At 39.5% G+C, this 22,771-nt stretch overlaps 1 protein-coding gene across 4 annotated transcripts in view; it reads left to right on the top strand.

Annotated features, from left to right (window-relative positions):
- Positions 1-22,771, top strand: part of RNF121 (ring finger protein 121) — an 85,558-nt gene that overhangs the window by 36,752 nt on the left and 26,035 nt on the right. For 3 of the 4 annotated variants that reach the window (XM_082626746.1, XM_082626744.1, XM_082626743.1), the window contains exon 3: positions 2,795-2,936. The exons of the other annotated variant lie outside the window; for it this stretch is intronic. In XM_082626746.1, coding sequence (XP_082482872.1) covers positions 2,795-2,936 — 142 coding nt within the window. The remainder of the gene's footprint in view (positions 1-2,794; positions 2,937-22,771) is intronic. 4 annotated transcript variants of the gene reach the window in all.

Below are 22,771 nucleotides of genomic sequence, written 5' to 3'. Positions count from 1 at the left end.
TTTGCTTCCTTTTCTGTGGCAGGCAGTGACCTATGACCAGTAGGACAGGTCATTTGAGATCTTTCCCAGTACTTGGGTCACTCCTGGGTAGCTCCCTCAGTCCTTGGGAATAAATAGATGATTGCACCAAACCATCCATCTGGGTTTTGAATACTAGTTCTGCCATTTCCTAGCAATGTGATCTTGGGCAAGTTACTTAACTTCACACTACCTTAGTTTTCCCAATTTGTAAAATGAGGATCATAACAGTTGTTGTGAAGATTAACATGTGTGAAATTCTTAGAACAGTGCCTGGCATGTGGTAAACTTCCAGTAAGTGTTACCTGCTTTAAGGATGATTATCATCATTAACATCATCATTATCCATGAAACAGGGCAGAGAGCTCTGTTTGAGAAAATGGGAGATGTGTCTTCTGATCTCAACTCTGCTACTAACTTGCTTTGTAACCAGAGTGAGTCAACAAATATTTTATTGTCATTATTTCTCATTGGTAGAGGAGTTTCAAAAGTGCTTGCCCCACAAACTTTATAAGGTAACTGACCAGTGAGCTGAAATCAACCAAGTAAAGATTTAATAGTGAGAAAAAAACACCTCGTTTAGATTAAAACTATTGATTATAAAAAATGTAGAATGGCAAAGATATCAACTCATATGACAGGCCCAGCAAGATTTTAGGTGACTTTAAGCTTAATATGCACCAGTTGTGTACCTGAGCTACCAAAATATTTTACAGTTTGAGAAGATGTTCATTGAAAATATACCATCTGCCTTAAGGGAAGTGACAGTGCTACTGTGTTCTGCTTTGCTGAGTCCACATTGATTTTGTTGTAAACACTGCATATGAAGAAGATCTTTAGCTAGATACGTCTAGAAGAAGGCAATCAGGATTAATGGTCTTCACATTATGTTATATGCATCGTGTATAAAGATCTAGAACTGTTAATCTAAAAGGGCCCAGGAAAATGATGGTAGAAACAGGATTGGTTTTGTTTTTTTAAATAATATTATGATAAATATTTGAAGGGGCAGCACTGGGAAAGAGAATGGATATGTTCCAGAGTGTAGGATTAGGTCCAAAGGATTGAAGCTGTAGTAAGATAATTTTGTCTCATTATCAGAAACATTGTTAATAATCGTGGTATATTGTGAGGCACAGAGCTTCCTGTTTCTTAAAGCTTTGGAATTTTATTCCTTCATAAGCACATATGAGTTCCTACAATGTGTCAGACACTGCTGGTTCTAGAATAGATTATTTTAAGAGGCATGTATTCTCAGCCAGTGGAGGTATTCAAACAAAGGATTGCAAAAATAATTTTTGCATTGAGTGGTAACTTGAGCTAGGTGACTTCTGTTTTTTTCTCAGTCCTTTCTTTGATTTCTTGTTGTATACATCCATTCATTTATATACTGTTTGAGAACAAGAAACTTACCTCTTATTATCTTTATAACTCCCCACAAGCCTTTGGATTTTAAAATATCCTTTGCCCTTTTAGTTTAGCTTATCCTCACAACAACCCTATGAGGGAGGCAGAAAAGATAAGGACTCCTTTTGATGGATGAAGAAATTGTGATGTAGAGATGTAAATTTTCTTGGCTAAGGCCACATAGGTTGTGTCTGAACCTAAGTTTCTGACTCCTACCTCTATTATATTTTGTCAGATTCTGTCACCTAGGATAAAGTTTTATGTAAGATGAACCCTTAGGCGCTGTGACTGCCAGGCTGACTGACATTTGGCTGCCCACCAAGTTTCCCCCCTCCTAACATTTTATTATGAAAAATCTCAAATATACAGAAAAGTTGAAAGAATTGTACAGTGAACACCTTTGTACCCACCACCTAGATTCTACAACTAACTTTTTGCTATATTTTATGATTTGTCTATCCATAATGCATCCCACTGGGTTCTTCTTGCTTAGTCTCTCATTGCCCTTGGGAATTCCATGAAGATACCATTTATGCTGTCCTTTCCCTTTCTCCCTAATACCCCTGGGTATGGAGAACTTGCACAAAAGCTCCTGACTACAGGTTACATTTGTATTTAGTTTCCTAATTCCTTCTTTATTCCTCTCCCTTGGCTGAAGGAGTGACTTTTCTTTCCTGTTCTCAGAGGAAGCTTTTTGCCTATACTGGCCAAGGGAATCACTTGCTGCCAATCCTCAGGACCAGAGAATGCCAGCATTTAAACTCTTAGATTAAATAAGAGTTTCCAGTTGTACTCTCCTTGAGCCCTTGAAGAGTCTGTTTACCTGTGGATACTGATAATGAAGTCACTGTTGGAATAATGTAAAATTGAAGCACTACTGAAGTTCAGATTTTTCAGGCTTTAGTCTTTAGGATCTCTGGTCCTGGCAGAGAGGGTAGGACAAATAAAGCAAGACTTTAACCCTGAAATTAGCACATATTTGCAATATTACTCCTTTATTGGTATCATAAATATCATTGAATAAGAGTATGAGCCTTTATGGCTGTGACCTCTCTGGGTTACTTTCTTCTTCCAGTGACAGGTTGAAATAGGACTGAAATGGAAAGGTATCAGCTGTTTTTAACATTGGGGGCGGGCAGCAGACCACCCACCTTTAACCCCAATACTTAACCTTGGTGACTAGGGCCCATAGAACCCCTGTTCTATCCCAAAATGCCTGTCCTCTAGGGCATGTGTGTTTCTAGCCCCTATTTCGTACAGTACCAGAGTGTGTTCTACGCTATGGACCAGTGAGATATCCTTGGAAAGCACTGCTCCTTTACTGCCACACCATCCCTGACCTAGCTCACCCCATCTGTTTGGCTTTCAGGGTCGAGCACGCACGCATGCATGCCAAGCACCGCGGCCATGAAGCCATGCATGCTGAAATGGTCCTCATCCTCATCGCTACCTTGGTGGTGGCCCAGCTGCTCCTGGTACAGTGGAAACAGAGGCACCCCCGCTCCTACAATGTAAGCCACTTTGCTCATTTTTTTGTTTGCCAGTCATCAAGAGACCCTTCTTAAGTATTCTAGGGTCCAGCCTAACCCAGGCCACATGTAGGCAAGGAATAGATAATAATACTAAGCTGTATGTGTGAATGGTGAATAGTGTATGTTGGGTGTGTGTTTAAGGGACAGGTGATTCAGATTGTGAAAACTGGGAAAGAACCTGAATGTACTTTCATGGCCAGAAAAGGTAGATCCTCCCTTTTAACATTTTGGGATAGATTCATGAAGGAGCTGTTCATTAGGAACTATTCAGATAGAGGGAGGGATGATCACTTGATTGGGAAGACCAAGACTCCAATGAATCTTTAGATTAATATTTTGAAAATGCAGTAATAAAGAAGAGGCAATGTAGTAGGTGGTAAGAAGGCAGGGTCAGAGTTAGAGAGACCTAAGAAGGCAGTTATAGAGGAAATAAGGAACAAAAACATATAAAATGTACAGAAAACATATAGCTAAATGGCAGAAGTAAATCCTTCCTTATTAGTAATTACTTTAAATGTAAATGGATTAAATTCTCCTATTAAAAAGCAGAGATTGTTAGATTGATTTAACAAAACACATTATCCATGTTTATGCTGTCTATAAGATACTCACTTTAGATATAAAGAAACGAGACAAAAGTAAAAGGATGTGGCTTCGCTGGTGGCGCAGTGGTTAAGAATATGCCTGCCAATGCAGGGGACATGGGTTTGATCCCTGGTCTGGGAAGATCCCACTAAGCCCATGCACCCCAACTACTGAGCCTGCGCTCTAGAGCCTGCGAGCCAACTACTGAGCCCGCGAGCCACAACTACTGAAGCCCACACGCCTAGAGCCTATGCTCCGCAACAAGAGAAGCCACCACAACGAAGAGTAGCCCCCGCTCGCTGCAAATAGAGAAAGCCTGCAAACAGCAACAAAGACCCAATGCAGCCAAAGATAAATAAATAAATAAATATTAAAAAAAAAAAAGTAAAAGGATGGAAAAAGATATTTCATGCAAATGATAACCAAGAAAGAGCTGGTGGCTCTTAAATGTCAGACAAAATAGCCTTTAAATCAAAAAAGGTTACATGAGATAAAGAAGGACATTATATATTGATAAAAGGTTCATTACAGCCAGAAGATATAACAGTTATAAACATGTATGTACCTAACAAAGGAACCCCCAAATACGTGAAGCAAAAATTGACAAAATTGAAGGAAGAAACAGATGGTTCTACAATAATAGTTGGAGAGTTCAGTACCCCACTTTCAATAATGGATAGAATAACCAGGTAGATCAACAGGTAAAAGAGGACTTGAACAACATTATAAACCAATTAGACCTAACAGACATATACAGCATACTCCACCCAACAACAGCAGAATACATGTTCTTCTCAAGTGCACATGGCCCATTCTCCAGGATAGACTATATGTTGGACCACAAAATAAGCTTCAGTAAATTAAAAAACATTGAAATCATAGATGCAGCTACTCTGGATTAGGACATGGCAGGTAGTATACTGGATTCTTTTACAACTATTATCTTAGAAGTATTTAACCTTTTCAAGTATAACCCTTTTTTAACATAAAAAACTTGGCAAACATCCATGTGATAATAGATGTACTTTGAAAGAATACATAAACACATATAGTAGTAACAATAGCTAATATTTATTGAATTTTTACTATGCCAGTCACTGTTCTAAGCACTTTACATATATAACTCATTTAATCCTCACAGTAACCCAATAAATACTGTTTCCTCCAATTACAGATGAGGAACTGAGGCAGAAAGCCTAAGTAACTTGCTCCGCTGGTAAAACCATTATTTGAACCAAGACAGTTTTACTCCAGGGCATTTAGTCTTAATCCCGAAATGATTCTTTTTCTCTAGTATGTGCTTTTTCAGACGTCTTGTGATAGGGCCAAAGATGCCCAGAGGTCTGTAGCCCACAGGATGGGAACTGCTACACTATCTCATTTAACCCTCCTAATAGCCCATGATATAAGTACTATGAACAAACTGAGGCCCAGAGAGTTCAGGCATGAAGGGGATACTAATAGAGCCAGGATTTGAACCCAAGTCTTCTATTTCATATTTCATAATTTCTACTATACCATATGGTGCTTCTGGAAAGGATTTTCTATCAAGGGAACCAAGGGATAATATGGAGCATAGGCAGAAGAGAGACTAATCTTTGCCCTTGAGCTGGCACTTGTTCCAGACATTACTGGCCTATAGCCACCTCATGTGTTGTCATGCACCGCAAGTAGAGACATCTGTACCATCAGGTCATAGTGCATGGAATGACCACATGGCACCAAGGCTTTTTGAACTAGGCACCATCCAGCAGGCTGAGCCATCTGGGGTGGGGCTTCATATCTGGACCCTGCTTGTGCTTCACCCTGCCATCTGAGATAAGTCACTTGTTTTTTCAGTGTGTGCTTATAGTACCTGCTCTATAAAATGGGGATTTATCAGGATGGTTTAATTGAGCCTGGGAAATACAAAAAATCATAAACCAAATGTAGAGAGCCCCCTTGGAATTTCTATGCTTGAATTTAGAAATAATTATATGTTGTTGGCTAATCTGCAGAGATTTCTGAAAACCTCTGAAGAAGTGAGGATGCATAATGTACTGCAGTGGTTTTCAGTATGTACTTTTTAAAAAGGCTGTGGAGTCCTTTCTTCAAACAGTATCTTAAGGAAAAACCCAGTGTAGAAAATAAGAGGATGCTCTTCTTGGGCTGGTAACCCTGACCCCTCCGCTTTCTCAGGAACATCTATAGGACACATCAGAGTGTTAGAAAACCACTGATGTGTCATTCATTCATTAATCTTTTTTTTTTTTTTTTTTTTTTTTGTGGTACAGGGGCCTCTCACTGTTGTGGCCTCTCCCGTTGCGGAGCACAGGCTCCGGACACGCAGGCTCAGCAGCCATGGCTCACGGGCCTAGCCGCTCCACGGCATGTGGGCTCTTCCCGGACTGGGGCATGAACCCATGTTCCCTGCGTCGGCAGGCGGACTCTCAACCACTGCGCCACCAGGGAAGCCCCATTCATTAATCTTTAATAGGAATGTGATTGTGACTTAATGAGGCCAGTTGTTGTAAGGAATACGCACAGTCTTCTCATTACTTTATTGCCACACCCTGTAAACATTATGCTGAACTACATTGGTGAGAGGACATGCTAACATAGCATATCTTACACTGAGAAACTTAAACTCATATCTTTAGAAAATTGGAAGAAGAAATCTGTAGTGTCCTGCTTTATGCTGCTCTTATACAATAATGATCTATATTGCTTTTTTTTTTTTTTTTTTTTTTTTGTTTTTTTTTTTTTTTGCTGTACGCGGGCCTCTCACTGCTGTGGCCTCTCCCGTTGCGGAGCACAGGCTCCGGACACACAGGCTCCGCGGCCATGGCTCGCGGGCCCAGCCGCTCCGCGGCATGTGGGATCTTCCGGGATCGGGGCACGAACCCGTGTCCCCTGCATCGGCAGGCGGACTCTCAACCACTGCGCCACCAGGGAAGCCCCTCTATATTGCTTTTGTTAAAACTTTTATTAACTTGGGTACAATGAATGTTTTTACTGCTTTGATTAAAGTACTAACTTTGGAGGAAGAAAAATTGCCTAAGATGCCTGTACATAATGGCATCTCCTGTCCTTTTTCAAGCTTATCGGAAGTTGGAGCTGTTTGCCTTGCAGCAGTAAATACAGTGGAATTAGACCATCTGGCTTGATTAGTCAGCTCTCATGCTTCCTGGCTATATGACTTTATACCTCTCTGAGCCTCAGTTCTTCTTATCTCTAAATTGGGGTGATAATATCTATCTCCTGGGTTGTGAAGATTATATAAAATTGCATGGCAAAGTGTTTTGTAAACTCTAAAGCTAGCGTTAGTGACTTTGTTCCTCCTACTCCTAAGAGAAAAGTCTCAAGACATAAAAATATCTTCAGGTACTATTTTATGTGGAAGTGGAATAGATTTTATTTTTATTGAGGACAATTTCACATAACAAAATTCACAGTTTTAACTGTTTTAAAGTGTATAATTCACTGGCTTTTAGCACATCCATGTTGTTGTGCAACCATGGCCACTATTTAGTTCTAGAATGTTTTTGTTACACCAAAGGAAACCCCATACCTATTAAGCAATCACTTCCCATTTCCCCCTCCCAGCACACCCTGGCAACCACTAATCTGCTTTCTATGTATTTGCCTATTCTTTATATTCATATAAATAGAATCATATAATATGTGGTCTTTTGTGCTTTTGCTTCTTTCACTTAGCATAATGTTTCCAAAGTTCTTTCATATTGTAGTATCTACCAGTATTTCATTCCTTTTATGGTTGTGTAATATTCCATTGTGTGGATATGCTACATTTTGTTTATCCATTCATTAGTTGATGGACACTTGAGTTGTTTCCACCTTTGGGCTATTTTGTTTTGTTTTGTTTTTTATTTATTAATTAATTGTATTTATTTTTGGCTGCATTGGGTCTTTGTTGCTGCATGCGGCTTTCTCTAGTTGCGGTGAGCGGGGCCTACTCTTTGTTGCAGTGTACAGGCTTCTCAGTGCAGTGGCTTCTCTTGTTGCAGAGCACGGGCTCCAGGGCACGCGGGCTTCAGTAGTTGTGGCACATGGGCTCAGTAGTTGTGGCTTGCGGGCCCTAGAGCGCAGGCTCAGTAGTTGTGGCGCACAGGCTTAGTTGCTCCGTGGCATGTGGGATCTTCCTGGTCCAGGGATAGAACCCGTGTTCCCTGCATTGGCAGGTGGATTCTTAACCACTGTGCCACCAGGGAAGCCTTGGGCTATTTTGAATAGTGTTCCTATGAACATTCATTGTAAGTTTTTATTTGAACACCTATTTTCAGTTCTTGGATATATCCTGGAGTGGATTTGCTGAGTCATATGTAACTCTGTGATTAACTTTTTGAGGAACTGCCAAATGGTTTTCTATAGCAGCTGCGGGATTTTACATTCTAACTCACAATATGTTGGGTTCCAATTTCTCCACATTCTCGCCAACAGTTGTTATTTTTCTTTTTCTTTTCCTTCCTTCCTCCCTTCCTTCCTTCCTTTTTTTTTTTTTTTGTATTATAGCCACCCTAGCGAGCATAAAGTGGGATTTCATTGTGGTTTGATTTGTATTTCCCTAATGGTGTTGAGCATCTTTTGGTGTTTTGGGTTTTTTTTTGTTGGTGGTGGTTTGTTGTTGTTGTTATTTTTGGCCACACTGCAGCATGTGGGATCTTAGCTCCCTGACCAGGGATTGAACCCATACCCCCTGCAATGGAAGCATGGAGTCTTACCACTGGACCGTCAGGAAGTCCTCTTTTGATGTTTTTATTGGCTATTTGTATATCTTTTTTGGAGAAATGTCTATTCAAGTTCTTTACCCATTTTTTAATTGGATTTTTGTCTTTTTTTTTTTTGGATGTTCTGTGCAGCTTTCGGGATCCTAGTTCCCTGACTAGAGATTGAACCTGGGCCACGACAGTGGAAGTGCCAAATCCTAACCACTGGATTGCCAGGGAACTCCCAGATTTTTGACTTTTTGTTGTTGAATTGTAGAAGTTCTTTATATAGTCTGGATACTACACCATCATTAGATAATGATTTACAAATATTTTCTCCCATTCTGTGGGTTGCCTTTTCACTTTCTTGATAGTATCCTTTCATGCATAAACATTTTTAAGTTTGATGAATCCAATTTTTTTGGAATATATTTAACATATAACGTTGTGTAAATTTAAGATGTGTAACGTTAATTTGCTACATTTATATATTATCGCATGATTGTCATTGTAGTGATATTTAGTACTTCTATCACATTACATAACTATTCTTTCTTTTTAGTGTGGTTGGAATAACTAAGTTCTAGTCTGTTAGCAAGTTTGATCATTAAAGTTCAATATCATTGTCCATATTCATTATTCTGTGCATTAGATCTCTATGGCTTATTTACTACTATGGCTTATTTACTACTAGTTGCAAGTTTGTACCGTTAAACCTATTTTTTTCTTTTGTTGCTTCTGCTTTTAATGTCATATCTAAGAATCCATGGACAAATCCAAGATTATTAAGATTTACCCCTGTGTTTTCTTTGAAGCGTTTTATACTTTAAGCTCTTAGGATTTAGGTCTTTGATCCATTTGGAGTTAATTTTTTGTAAGTGGTATGAGATAAGGATCTAACTTTATTTTTTTGCGTGTGGATATCCAGTTGTCTTAACACCATTTACTGAAGAGACTTCTTCCTCCATTTAATGGTCTTATTAGCACTCTTGTCAAAAATCAATTGACCATAGATGTATGCACTTACTTTTGTACTTTCAGTTATATTCCATTGAACTATAGATCTATACTAATGCCAGTATCACACTTTTGATTACCATAGCAATGTAGTAAGTTCTGAAATTAGGAAGCATGAATCCTCCATACTTGTTCCTTTTCAAGATTGCTTTGACTGTTCTAGATCCCTTGCAATTCCATATTAATTTTAAGATCAGTTTTTCCATTTCTGCAAAAAAAAGGCAGTTGTGATTTTGATAAGGATTGCTCTGAATCTGTAGATCATTTGAGGGAGTATTACCATGTTAGCAATATCAATCTTCGCATTCCATGAACTTTCATGAGCATTAATTATCTTTTCATTTATTCAGTCTTCTTTAATTTCTTTCATTAATATTTTGTAGTTTCCATTGTACAAGCCATACCTCCTTGGTCAAATTTATTCCCCAGTATTTTATTCTTTTTGATGTTATTGTGAATGGAATTATTTTCTTAATTTCCTTTTTGGATTGTTCATTGTTAATATATAGAAATAAAACTGATTTTTGTGTATTGATTTTGTGTTTTGCAACTTTGCTGAATTTGTTTATTAACCAATAGTTTTTTGTGTAGATTCTTTAGGATTTTCTTTATATAAATTATGTCCTCTGTTTTGCTTCTTTTTTTCAGATTGGATGCCTTTTATTTCCTTTTCTTGCATAATTGTTCTGGCTAAAACTTCCAGTACAATGTTAAATAATAGTAGTGAGATGAGCATCCTTATCTTTTTCCTGATCTTAGGGGAGAAGCTTTCAGTCTTTAATCTTTAAGTATGTTACCTATGGATATTTCATAAATGCCCTTTATCATGTTGAGGAAATTCCCTTCTATTCCTAGTTTGTGTGTTTATCATTGAATGGGTGTTGAATTTCTCAAATGCTTTTTCTACATCAATTGAGGTGATCATGTGGTGCATCCCTGGGATAAATCTTATGTGGTCGCAGTGTGTAATCCTTTTAATATGCTGCTGGATTCGGTTTGCTAGTATTTTGTTGAGGATTTTTGCCTCTGCATTCATAACAGAGGTTGGTTTGTACTTTTCTTGTCATGTATTTATCTTGCTTTGGTATCAGGATAATGGGGCCTCATAGATGAGTTAGGAAGTGTTACCTTCCTTTCTGTTTTTTGAGGAATGGAATTTTGGTGTAGTATAAAAAGCCTTGAAGTGGGAGTCACTTGATCTAAGATCTATTTCTAGCATCACTGCTAATTAGCAATGGACCTTGGGCAAATTACTTATTCCCTCTTAGCCTCGCCTCATTCTCACGTTTCATCTTTAAAGTGAGGGTTTAAGACTAGATGATTGCTAATGTCTCTTCAAACTTTAAAATAGTTTTTCATTACTCTTATTCTGTTTAACTCCAAAGGCCCAAATTAAAGCTAAGGAATGAGAGCTTTAAGAATGCAGATTTTGGCTAAGTATTATAAAAAAATTTTCAACAGTGAGGGCTGTTCCACAGTGGAATTAACTGTTTTAGAAGGGAATGCTCTTCCCATTACAACTATGTTTTATCAGGGGCTAGACAACCCTGTCAGGGATGTTGTGGAGCAGATTTTTGTGAGTTTTACGGAATGGTTGGCTGGACTTCTTCTAAGTACTCCCTCTAAGCTCTAAAATCTGTATCATCGAATTACCAAGAGAGGCGAAGGCCTGTCTCATTCTTAGAGGACAAAGCTGACCTGTCGAGAGACAGGATGAGGTTTCGTTCTTTTTTTTTTTTTTTTTTTTTTTTTTTTTGCGGTACGCGGGCCTCTCACTGTTGTGACCTCTCCCGTTGTGGAGCACAGGCTCTGGATGCGCAGGTTCAGCGGCCATGGCTCACGGGCCCAGCCGCTCCGCGGCATGTGGGATCTTCCCGGACCGGGGCACGAACTAACGTCCCCTGCATCGGCAGGTGGACTCTCAACCACTGCGCCACCAGGGAAGCCCATCGTTCTGTTTTTGCTCTCATTACAAATGTTATACATGTTTGTTATAAAAAATTCGGAAGTGCCCAGAGAGAATCACTGTTAAACATTTGTTACACTTGCAGATTTTTTCTATGCATATGCTAATGTTTATAAATTTTTAGATATTTATGACATCCATTAGGCTCTGCAACATTTTCCACCTAATATAGGCATACCTCAGAGATATCATGGGTTTGGTTCCAGACCATTGCAATAAAGTGAATATGCAATAAAGTAAGTCACACAAAATTTTTGGTTTCTCAGGGCATATAAAAGTTATATTTACACTGTACTGTAGTCTGTTAAGTATGCAATAGTGTTATGTCTAAAAAAACAATGTACATACCTTAATTTAAAAATACTTTATTGCTGAAAAATGCTATCACCTGAGCCTTCATTGAGTCAATCTTTTTCTTGGTAAAGGGTCTTGCCTAGATGCTGATGGCTGAAGACTGATCAGGCTGGTGGTTGCTGAAGTTTGGAATAGCTGTGGCAATTTCTTAAAATAAGACAACAGTGAAGTTTGCTGTATCAGTCGTCCTTTTACAAATGATTTCTCTGTAGCACCCAGTGCTGTTTGATAGCATTTTGCCCACAGTAGAACTTCTTTCAAAATTGGAGTCAATCCTCTCAAACCCTGCCTTAGCAACTTAAGTTTATGTATTATTCTAAATCCTTTGTTGTCATTTCAACAGTCTTCACAGCATCTTTAACAGGAGTGGATTCCATCTCAGGAAACTACTTTCTTTGCTCATGTGTAAGAAGCAGCTCTTAAGCTGTTAAAGTTTTATCATGAGATTGCAGCAATTCAGTCACATATTCAGACTCTACTTCTAATTCTAGTTCTCTTGCTATTTCTACCACTTCTGCAGTTACTTCCTCCACGAGTCTTTAACCCCTCAGATTCATCCACAAGGGTTGGAATACATTTCTTCCAAATTCCTGTTCATGTTGCTATTCTGACTTCTTTCCAGTGAATTGTAGATGTTCTTAATAGCATCTAGTATGGTGAATCCTTTCCAGAAGGTTTTCAGTTTTCTTTGCCCAGATCCAAACAAGGAATCAATATCTATGGCAGCTGTAGTTTTACAAAATGTATTTCTTAAATAACAGGACTTGAAAGTTGAAGTTACTCCTTGATGCATGGGCTGCAGAATGGATGTTGTGTTAGCTGGCATGAAAACAACATTAATCTCATCGTACGTTTCCATCAGAGCTCTTGGTTGATCAGGTGCATTGTCAGTGAGCAGTAATATTTTGAAAGAACTCTTTTTTTTTTTTTTCTGAGCAGTAGGACTCAATAGTGGGCTTAAAATATTCAGTAAACCATGTTGTAAACTGATGGGCTGTCATCCAGGCTTTGTTGTTCCACTTATTGGGCACAGGCAGAGTAGATTTAACATTTTTAAGGGCCCTAGGATTTTGGAAATGGTAAATGAGCATTGGCTTCAACTTAAAGTCACCAGGTGCATTATCCCCTAAAGAGAGAGTTAGTTTGTCCTTTGAAGCTTTGAAGCCAGACACTGACTTCTCCTGTCTGTGAAAGTCATAGATGTCATCTGCTTGAAAATCTGTTGTTTAGTGTAGCTACTTTGATTCATCATCTTAGATAGATCTTCTAGGTAACTTGCTGCAGCTTATTCATCTGCATTTGTTGCTTCACCTTGCAATTTTATGTTGTGGAGATGGCTTCTTTCCTTAAACCTTATGAACCAACTTCTGCTAGCTTTAAACTTTTCTTCTGCAGCTTCCTCACCTCTCTCAGCCTTCAGAGAATTGCTCTGGATTAGGTTTTGGCTTAAGGGAAAGTTGTGGCTGGTTTGATCTTTTATCTAACCACTGAAACTTTCTTCATATCAGCAGTTAGGCTGTTTTGCTTTCTTATCATTCATGTGTTCACTGGAGTAGCACTTTTAATTTCCTTCAAGAACTTTTCCTTTGCATTCACAACATGGGTTAACTGGCACAAGAGGCCTAGCTTTCAGCCTGTCTGAGCTTTCAGCATGCCTACTCACTGAGCTTAATCATTTCTAGCTTTTGATTTAAAATGAGAGATGTGTGACTCTTCCTTTCACTTGAACACTTAGAGGTCATTGTAGGGTTATTAATTGGTCTAATTTCAATATTGTGTGTACAGGGAATAGGGAAGCCCAGGGAAAGGGAGAGAGATGGGGAATAGCTGGTCAGTGGAGCAGTCAGAACATACACAGCATTTGTTAAGTTTGTTGTCTTATATGGCCTAGTTTGTGGTTCCCCAAAACAATTACAATAGTGACATCAAAGATCACTGATCATCGATCACCATAACAAATATAATAATAATGAAAAAGTTTGAAATATTGTGAGAATTACCAAAATGTGACACAGAGACATGAACTGTTGGAAAAATGGCACTGATAGACGTGTTCAACTCAGGGTTGCCACAAGCCTTCAGTTTGTAAAAAACTGCAGTATCTGCAAAGTGCAATAAAGCAAAATATAATAAAACAAGGTATGCCTGTACTGGCTCTCAGATATACAAGCCATATTAGTTTGTATGTCTATCCGTATTAGTATGTGTGCCATCCTTTAAAACTACTAAACCATAGTATTCTTTTAAATTGGTTTTTTTAAATTTAACTTATGTCTATTAATAGACATGTTAATTAACAGTTTATCTCAGTTGCAACAATGGTTCAGTAAACTTTTTACATATATAATTTGCATAGCTGGGCCGGCGTTTCTGGAGAATGAATTCCTAGAAATGGAATTGCCTGGTCAAGTGGAATTGCCATTTAATCATTAATAGATCTTGTCAAATTGCCCTTCAAAAAAGGTTATAGCAGTTTATAATCCCACCAAGAGAAGTTAAACAGTGCTATTACCCAGTGTTAAAGAGAGTATAGAGAATCCTCAGTATTTTTAATCTTTGTCAATCTAATAGGGTGAAAATACCTAATTTAAAAGTCAAGTAGGGCTTCCCTGGTGGCGCAGTGGTTGGGAGTCCGCCTACCAATGCAGGGGACACGGGTTCGAGCCCTGGTCCAGGAGGATCCCACATACAGCAGAGCAGCTGGGCCTGTGTGCCATAGCTGCTGAGCCTGCACTCTAGAGCCCACGAGCCGCAACTGCTGAGGCCTGTGTGCCTGGAGCCCGTGCTCCACATCGGGAGAGGCCATCGCAGTGAGAGGCCCAGGCACCGCAACAAAGAGTAGCCCCCCTCACTGCAACTAGAGAAAGCCCACGCGCAGCAGCAAAGACTCAACGCAGCCAAACCAAAAATAATAAATAAATTAAATAAATAAATTATAAAAAAAAATAATTAAAAAAAATAAAAGTCAAGTAGTTCTGGCACTTCCCTGGCAGTCCAGTGGTTAGGACCCACACTTCCACTGCAAGGGGCACGGGTTTGATCTCTGGTTGGGGAACTAAGGTCCCACAAGCTGCAGCGTGGCCAAAACAAACAAACAAAACAAAACAAAAAAGTCAAGAAGTTCTGTAAGGTTTAAAAAGCAAAACACATCAGTCCTCTGCCTGTTTCTATCCATCCCTGATTATTTCAGTGGCAACCACTTTAAACTTTTTTTAGTTGTTTTCTGATCCTGACCTCTATATTTTTAAATAACATGATTACACATACACTCACACACACACATATATATATATACACACACATATATATATATAATTTTCCTTTTGACTTTCTACCATGGAAGGTGGTAATTATCTTATACTGCTACACTATACCCATCACATACACACTTTTCCTCCCAGTTTTTAGTTAAATAAATATTCCCTATTTACATTATTGTGACATATAAATGTTATTCACAGTTGAACCACTTGGTGTATTTGGTCATATTTTCTTTCCTTGCTTAGGATTCTTTTGGAATGTTTCTTATTGATTTATAACAGCTCTTTGTATATTATGAATAAACCTTTTGTCATATGTGTTGCAGATATCTTTCCTCAGATTGCTATCTGATTTTTTTTTTTTTTTTCGGTATGTGGGCCTCTCACTGTTGTGGCCTCTCCCGTTGCAGAGCACAGGCTCTGGACACACAGGCCCAGCAGCCATGGCTCACGGGCCCAGCCGCTCCGCAGCATGTGGGATCTTCCCAGACCGGGGCACGAACTCGTTTCCCCTGCATCGGCAGGCGGACTCTCAACCACGGCGCCACCAGGGAAGCCCTGCTATCTGATTTTATTTGTAGAATTGGTACAGAATTTTTTGTACACTAGATTTATGAACCACCCTGTGGGCTGAGGATTCCGTTATTTGCTGTTCTGTTTGGATGGCCCATTTGGTATTCCTTGTTTTCCATCCTGGTGCATCTGAAGTTCTTCTCCCTGCCTAAACAGATTTTAGGTACTTGCTGTAACTGCAAGTTTATAGTTCTTGAGGGACCCCCTCACCTTGAAATTCAAATCTACTCTAGGCTGAAGATGGGCTTCAGGGAGGAGAAGCAGAGCAGAAATATAGTTGGGCCATCACTAAAGTATGAACTTCACTATTGCATAAACATAATTAATAACACCAGCTACCGTTTATTGAGTACTTCATAATGTGCCAAGTATTTTGCTCTGAGGTGGGTAATTTTATTTTCGTCATTGTATGGATCAAGAAACTAAAGCTTAAAGAGATTACTGAGCCCCATTCAACCAATGATTAGCAGAGTCAGGATTCACGTCCAGTCCCTCTGACTCCTATGCTCTTCTTCACTCTTCCCTCATGTCTGTTTGTTTGTTTGTTCAATTAGCAAATATTCTTTGATCCTTTTTAGCCCTGTGCTAGGGCAGTAGTCAGTTAATATTGTTTCATGGAGAAATCACTTTGAAAAAGAGTTTATAAAGTTGGATACTCATATTCCCTATGATCCAGGAGTTTAATTCCTAGATATATGCCAAGAGAAAAGTTTGCACATGCATCCCAGGAGGGAGGACGTACCAGAATTTTCCTATTAGCACTATCTGTAATAGCAAAAACTTGAAAATGACCCAATACCCATATATAGGTGAGTGGATAGGTTAGTTGTGATAAAATAATACATATATAAATATATGGAATAACACAAAAATAATTAACTATAGTTACAAATCATGGTAAGGATGAATCTTAGCAATATAATACTGAGTGAAAAAAGTCCCAGAAGAGTACTTATAACTTTATACCTTTTATAGAAAGCTAAAAACAATGAAAACTAAAGAATGTTTTAGAAATATGTATGTGAGTGATAAGATCATATTTTAAAAAGCAAGGGAATGATAAAATCAAGATTCAGGATAAGGCTGATGTTGGATGGAGAACTGGAGGATAGGATAGAGAAGAAGAGGACGTAGCTAAATATAAGTAAGTTTAGGTGTTCCAGTTCTTATGTTGGATGGAGGGTTCAGTATTTGTTATATTATTAAAAAATAATTAACTTGGGCTTCCCTGGTGGCGCAGTGGGTGAGAGTCCGCCTGCCGATGCAGGGGACACGGGTTCGTTCTCCGGTCTGGGAAGATCCCACATGCCGCGGAGCGGCTGGGTCCGTGCGCCATGGCCGCTGAGCCTGCGCATCCCGAGCCTGTGCTCCGCAACGGGAGAGGCCACAGCAGTGAGAAGCCCGCGAACCGCCAAAAAAAAAAAAAATGATAATAATTAACTTGAAAAGGAAAGAAATCCTGTCACTACTTCACATAAATGAACCTTTGGGACATTATGCTAAGTGAAATAAGCCAGTCATAAAAAGACAAATACTTCAACTTATATGAGGTACCTAGAGTAGTCAGATTCATACAGAGAGAATGTAGAATGGTGGTTGCCAAGGGCTGGGGGTGGGTGGGATTGGGAAGTTGTTGTTTAATGGGTACAGAGTTTCAGATTTGGCAAGATGAAAAAGTTCTGGAGATCTGTTGCACAGCAGTGTGAATGTACTTACCGCTATTGAACTCTACACTTTGAAAAATGGTTAAGATGGTAAATTTTATGTGTTTTTTTTTAACCACAATTAAATTTGCTTTGGCCATGTTGCACAGCTTGTGGGATCTTAATTACCCAACCAGGGATTGAACCCAGGCCACGGCAGTGAAAGCGCTGAGTCCTAACCACTGGACCACCAGGGAACTCCCAAAAATAATTTTTAAAAATTAAAACAAAAGTGGTCTATGCATAGACTAACGATGAGAATATTCATTAACCAGAGATTCTGATTAATTTTTTTTCTCTACTAGAAGTTCAAAAATAAAGGCAAGAAAGAAAGCAGTTCCCAAGACAAGGATTTACCTTACCAGATATTAAGACATACTATAAAGAATAGACAAATAGACCAATGGAAGAGAGTGAAGATCTCAAAGATAAATCCTTGTATAATGGGAACTTAATATACACTAAAGATGTAATCACCAATCAGTGAAGAAAATAATCATTGTTAAGTAGATTGTGTTGAGAAAACTAGCTCGCCATATGGAGAAAAATTAAAACTAAATTCCTATATAACACTGCATACAAAAAGGAACTAAAGAGAGATTAAAGATCTAATTATGAAAGGCAAAATTATGAAGTTAATGAAAAATGTACAGGCTAATAAGATAAAGATTTGATAAATTTGATTATATTAAGATTAAGGATTTTTGTTGGATAAAGGATACTATAGGCAAAGTTAGCTGATAACAGAATGAGAGATTAATAATGATTAAAACTGACAATAGATTAGTATCTAGACTATATGAAGTAACTCCTACAAATCAACAAAGGGAAGACAGCAGCTCCAATAGAAAAATGGGCAAAGAATATGAAGGGGCAGTTTACAGGAGAGGAAATCCAAAAGTCCATCAAGCCTGAGAAGAGATGCTCAATGTCATTAGTAGTTAGAGAAATGAACATTAAAACAGCAATGAATTAGCAATTTATTCGATTGGCTAGAAACTAGAAAGCCAGATATTTCCAAGTATTGGCATGAATCAGAGGCTGTAGGAACCCCCATGCATTCTTTGTGGCTGTGAAGCCTGTTGCAGGCATTGTGGAGAGCAGCATGGCACTATTCAATCAGATGGAATATATACATGTCTTGTGACGTATCTTAACAGGATATATGAGAGGGTCTTCATTTATTTATTTATTTATTTATTGCTTTATAACAAATTTAATCAGTTATACATATACATATGTTCCCATATCCCCTCCCTTTTGCGTCTCCCTCCCACCCTCCCTATCCCACCCCTCCAGGCGGTCACAAGGCACTGAGCTGATCTCCCTGTGCTATGCGGCTGCTTCCCACTAGCTATCTACCTTACGTTTGGTAGTGTATATATGTCCATGGAGAGGGTCTTCATTTAAATGTTAAGTCTGGCAGTTAATTGAAGAGTTGCGGGCCATCTAGATATCTATCTCTGAGTAAATAGGCAAAATGTGGTGGATGCATATCATGACACTGTGTACCCATAACAACTTGTGGACCTTAAAAGCATAGTACGGAGTGGAAAAAGTAACAAACTGAAAGATACACAACACAGTGCCAATTAATAAATCAAAAAAATATATATTAAACACATTAGAATGTCTGTGGAGTGAGGAATGGGAATAAAAAAGAACCAGAACAAAACAACTCCCACAAGAATGTTGTGTAAAGGAGAGGCACTGGGTTTGTTGTTGAGTAGTAGAAATATGAGCTGTTTGAGATTAGCTGTCAGAGCTTTCCAAAAAATGCTTCTTATGGCATGCCAAGAAATGGTGGAATTAATTGATAAGGCTCTGTTTCTCTCAAACTGAATGAGATTTTCTGTTCTTCACTAGGGCTGGTTGGTGACCCAGCCTTCCATTGGGCACCCATGACTGCTAAGTAGAAAAACACTAGCTCTGTTCTCCTAGACCAGGTTTCTCAGTAGGGAGACTATTAACATATTGGCCAAATGATTCTTTATTTTTTTGGGACGCTATCTTGTACATTGTAGGATGTTTAGCAGTAGCAGCAGCCCTGGCCTCTACCCACCAGATGGCTGGTAACACGCCTCCCCCAACTGTAACAACCAAAAATGTCCCCAGACATTGCCAGATGTCCCCTGGGGAGAAAATTCACTCCCAGTGAGAAACACTGTCCTAGACTCTAGGACCTAGAGCAGCATGGATGTTGCCAGCCATGAGATTGATTATGAGCAAGTATGCCAACCTACTGGTTTCACTGTGAAAAGTATCAAACTTCTCTCTGTAACTTAGGAGTTCAAAGAAAAGAAACTTCACTTTAAAAGAAGAGAAACTTAGTCTAAATTAACTGCTGTTGGGAACAAGTGATCTTACAGTTTTCTGTATTTAAATTTCAGGTACTGTTCTTTTCAGCAACAATAGTAATAATACCTTAAACTGCTTAGAGTTTTGAACTTGTTGATTTTAAAAAAATACTTTTCTCATCTGTTCTCTCTTCGGAACCTCACAACAAATAGCTTTATAAGATAGGATAAGGATTTGTCTCCATTTTTCAGATTAGTAAACCAAAGTGCAGAATCCTGAAGTGATTTATCAGGAGCACATGACCTTTAAATTTATGCTGGAGAGCCAGATGTAAAATCTGGTTCTTGGTTAAGTGCTCTTTTCCATAGAGTACTCAACCATTTTTTGAGGTTTCCAAAAGCTTCAGGAAATTGTTGTCAGTTCTGCCATGGTCATTTCTGTTTTTAACTCCCCTGATTTTTCCTTTAATAATTTTTGCCCAAGTCCTTTTCTTGGATTTCAGGTAGTTTCACAACCACCTCCCTTTGCTCTACATTGTCTTGCCTCCTCAGGGTTTCCCCCCAACTTAGTGACTGATGCTGGGAGGCAGAACTTGGGAGACAGAAGATCTGGATTGGCAGCCTAGCCCAGGCCACACTTGCTGTTTGGCTTCTCTGTAGCTCAGTTTTCATCATCTCTTCAGAGAATCTAATCTTACTTGCTCCTTAGCTCCCTCAGGGATGTTAGGGGAAGGAGTAAGTTTATGCCTGGAAAAGTATCCTATTTTTAAAGATCTCCAAGTAGAAGCTTTCATCATGTCTGTCTGTTACCAAATATAGTATCTTTTCAGGCTCCTATCCCCTGAACTGCTGTTTCCTCCTGGAATGGATGAGTGGCAAAATCTCCTACCTGGAAATCTTTAAAGTTCTATAGATTTTTCTCAGACCAAGACATTAAGAGGGTTACTAGAATGTGGCTAGAGAATGCTAAGATGGTAAAGGATTGTAATCCACTTCTTATGAGAAAGAAAAACTTTTCTCCTCAGAATATAATAAAAACTCCTAAGTGTGATCAGCCTCCTCTGAGCCTTGCCTACCTCTTTAGGCTCATCTCTCACACCTCCCTCGGGTACTAGTTGTACTCTCAGGTATACCATGTCCCTGCATCATGATACCTTTCTCCACCTGCACCTATTGGACCATCAGGACGGAGATGGTAGGTTGCTTTCTTCAGGAAGCCTTCCTTGATTCCTCCACGTTGAGTGAAGCACCTCTACTCTACTTTCTTGGCCACCAGGGCCTGCTCCATTATAGCACTTATAATTCTGGATTATAGTTACTTGTTTCTCCTCAGTAGCCTTCTCCTTCTTGAGGCGGTTTTGTATTTTATCTTTGAATTCCCCAGTCCTTAGCCTGGTGTCCAGTAAATGTTTATTAAATGACTGCTTGAGTGACTCTTTTGCCTGAAGAGGAGAAGACCTGGAAAAAAAAGACATAAAATTAAGAGAGTAAGCAGGGAGTAAATTTACTCTGTGCTTCTCTGAAGGACAAGAGTTTGACCCAGAGGCAGAAGGGGGAGGCAAAGGCAGAGTCTTTTCAGGTCAGCATCGGGAAAGAACTATCTAGCGCATTTGTTATCATTGGAATGCCTGCTTCATGTGGTAAGGTTGACCATTTGCCAGGGGTGTGGTAGGAGGTAATTGCCAACCAAGTTTCTGCCCTGTAGAATATTTCAGCAATATGTGGGGTCTTACCAGGTCACAGAAACTGTGGTATTATATCTGTTTGCTGGGCCTCTGGATGATCTTCAGATAATAGCCATGGCTTCCTGTAGTTTTGTCCACGCCTAATATGCCAGTGCCTTCAGCTCTTCCTAATGTGATTTGGTTTCCAGACCCTTTGTAGTCCTGGCTGCTCCGTTGTGGTCATGCTTATTCATCACTGTTCTTTCTACATTGTGGTCCTAAGACCTGACCTCAGGGCCCAAGTTTGCTTTGACAGAGCAGAGAATGGTGGAGCTGCTGCCTCCTTCATCTGGGTTTATTCTTAGTTAAACAGCGTAGTGTTGCCTTGGCTTTTTTGGTAATGGCCCTGTTGGCGTATATTCCCTGGCAATTTGTGGTCAGGTGAAACCCCTAGATCTGTTTCACATGAGCTGCTGTTAAGCCAGTCCTTCCCCAACCTATACTTGGGTAGTTGGTGAGGTTTCATTGTAAGGTTTTGGTTCTTCATTTCAGCTTATCAGGTCACAGCATGTTAGAGCTAGAAGAACTCTAGGAATGAGCTTTATTCATTTTGGATCTTGTTTCTGTTTCCCATGTTCACTGCCTTGCTTCTCTCTCCTTCCCAAGCTTTGTACTCCTCACAGTGTGGTAAGCAGATCCTTTGTATTTTCATCCAAATCATTAATGAAAATATTGACCAGAGCTGTAGAGCATATCCCAGACACCTTCTTCCAATTGATCTCTGTACATTTATCAGCATTTTTTTCACGCTGATTCAAGCTGTGAGTCTCTGACTTTGTTCAGCTACCTGGGCTTGTCATTTTCATTTCACCCTCAGTATTCCTCTTCAGTCAAGCAAGGCGGGTGGCCCTGCCCCCATAACGCAGGAAGATACAGAAGTGATGAGAATGCTGGAAGTCGGAGGTGCCAAGCATCAGTGCACTAACAGGGGAGCTGGTGCCCAGAGAAGGATGTGATCTGAGACCTCTTTTTTGACTTTTTGTGAATTACAGTTTCTGAGATGAAAGAAATCTAAAACAAAGACAGTCCATTTAAATTGGGCTAGCTCTTACTGTTAGCATCTAACATCATCATTTCAACTGTGTAGCCTTGTGGAGAGAGAAGTGGGATATTGTTATTCTTATCTTCCAGATCAGAGAAGCTGGGATTGTTCCTCAGCAAATGTTTGCTGAATGAATCAGTGAGTGAGTTTCAGGCTAGTCTTCACTTCAGCTTCATATTTTCAGATTCAGGGAGAGAAGGATGAATGACTTTCACACACACACACACACACACACACACACACACACACACACGTGCGCACACGCGCGCACATGCACGCACACACGCCATAATGAAGCCTCCTTCAGAACCAGAGCTCTGCCATTTCCAGTCAGTCTCCCCTTGACAGCTCCTGACCACACTGCTACATCTCTCCTCTGAACTCCCATAGGAGCGCCTGGTGCTTTGCATGGCTGCCCAATTCATGCATTTATGTCTCATCACCCCAAAATCTGGAAGAGAAGTTAGGGCCATGGCTTCCCATTATTTTGTGCCTTTCACACAGCATCACGTACAGGCACTTGGTTGAGCAAACAATCGAACCAAATGTGTCGCCACCAGGTGGCACCAGAGTTCCTGCTATTGTTC

This window comes from Mesoplodon mirus (genome assembly GCF_964341445.2).
Source record: "Mesoplodon mirus genome assembly, chromosome: 7".
Lineage (NCBI taxonomy): Eukaryota > Metazoa > Chordata > Mammalia > Artiodactyla > Ziphiidae > Mesoplodon > Mesoplodon mirus.
The sequence above is the reverse complement of the archived record's forward strand: the minus strand, read 5'-3'. Positions and strand labels throughout refer to the sequence as shown.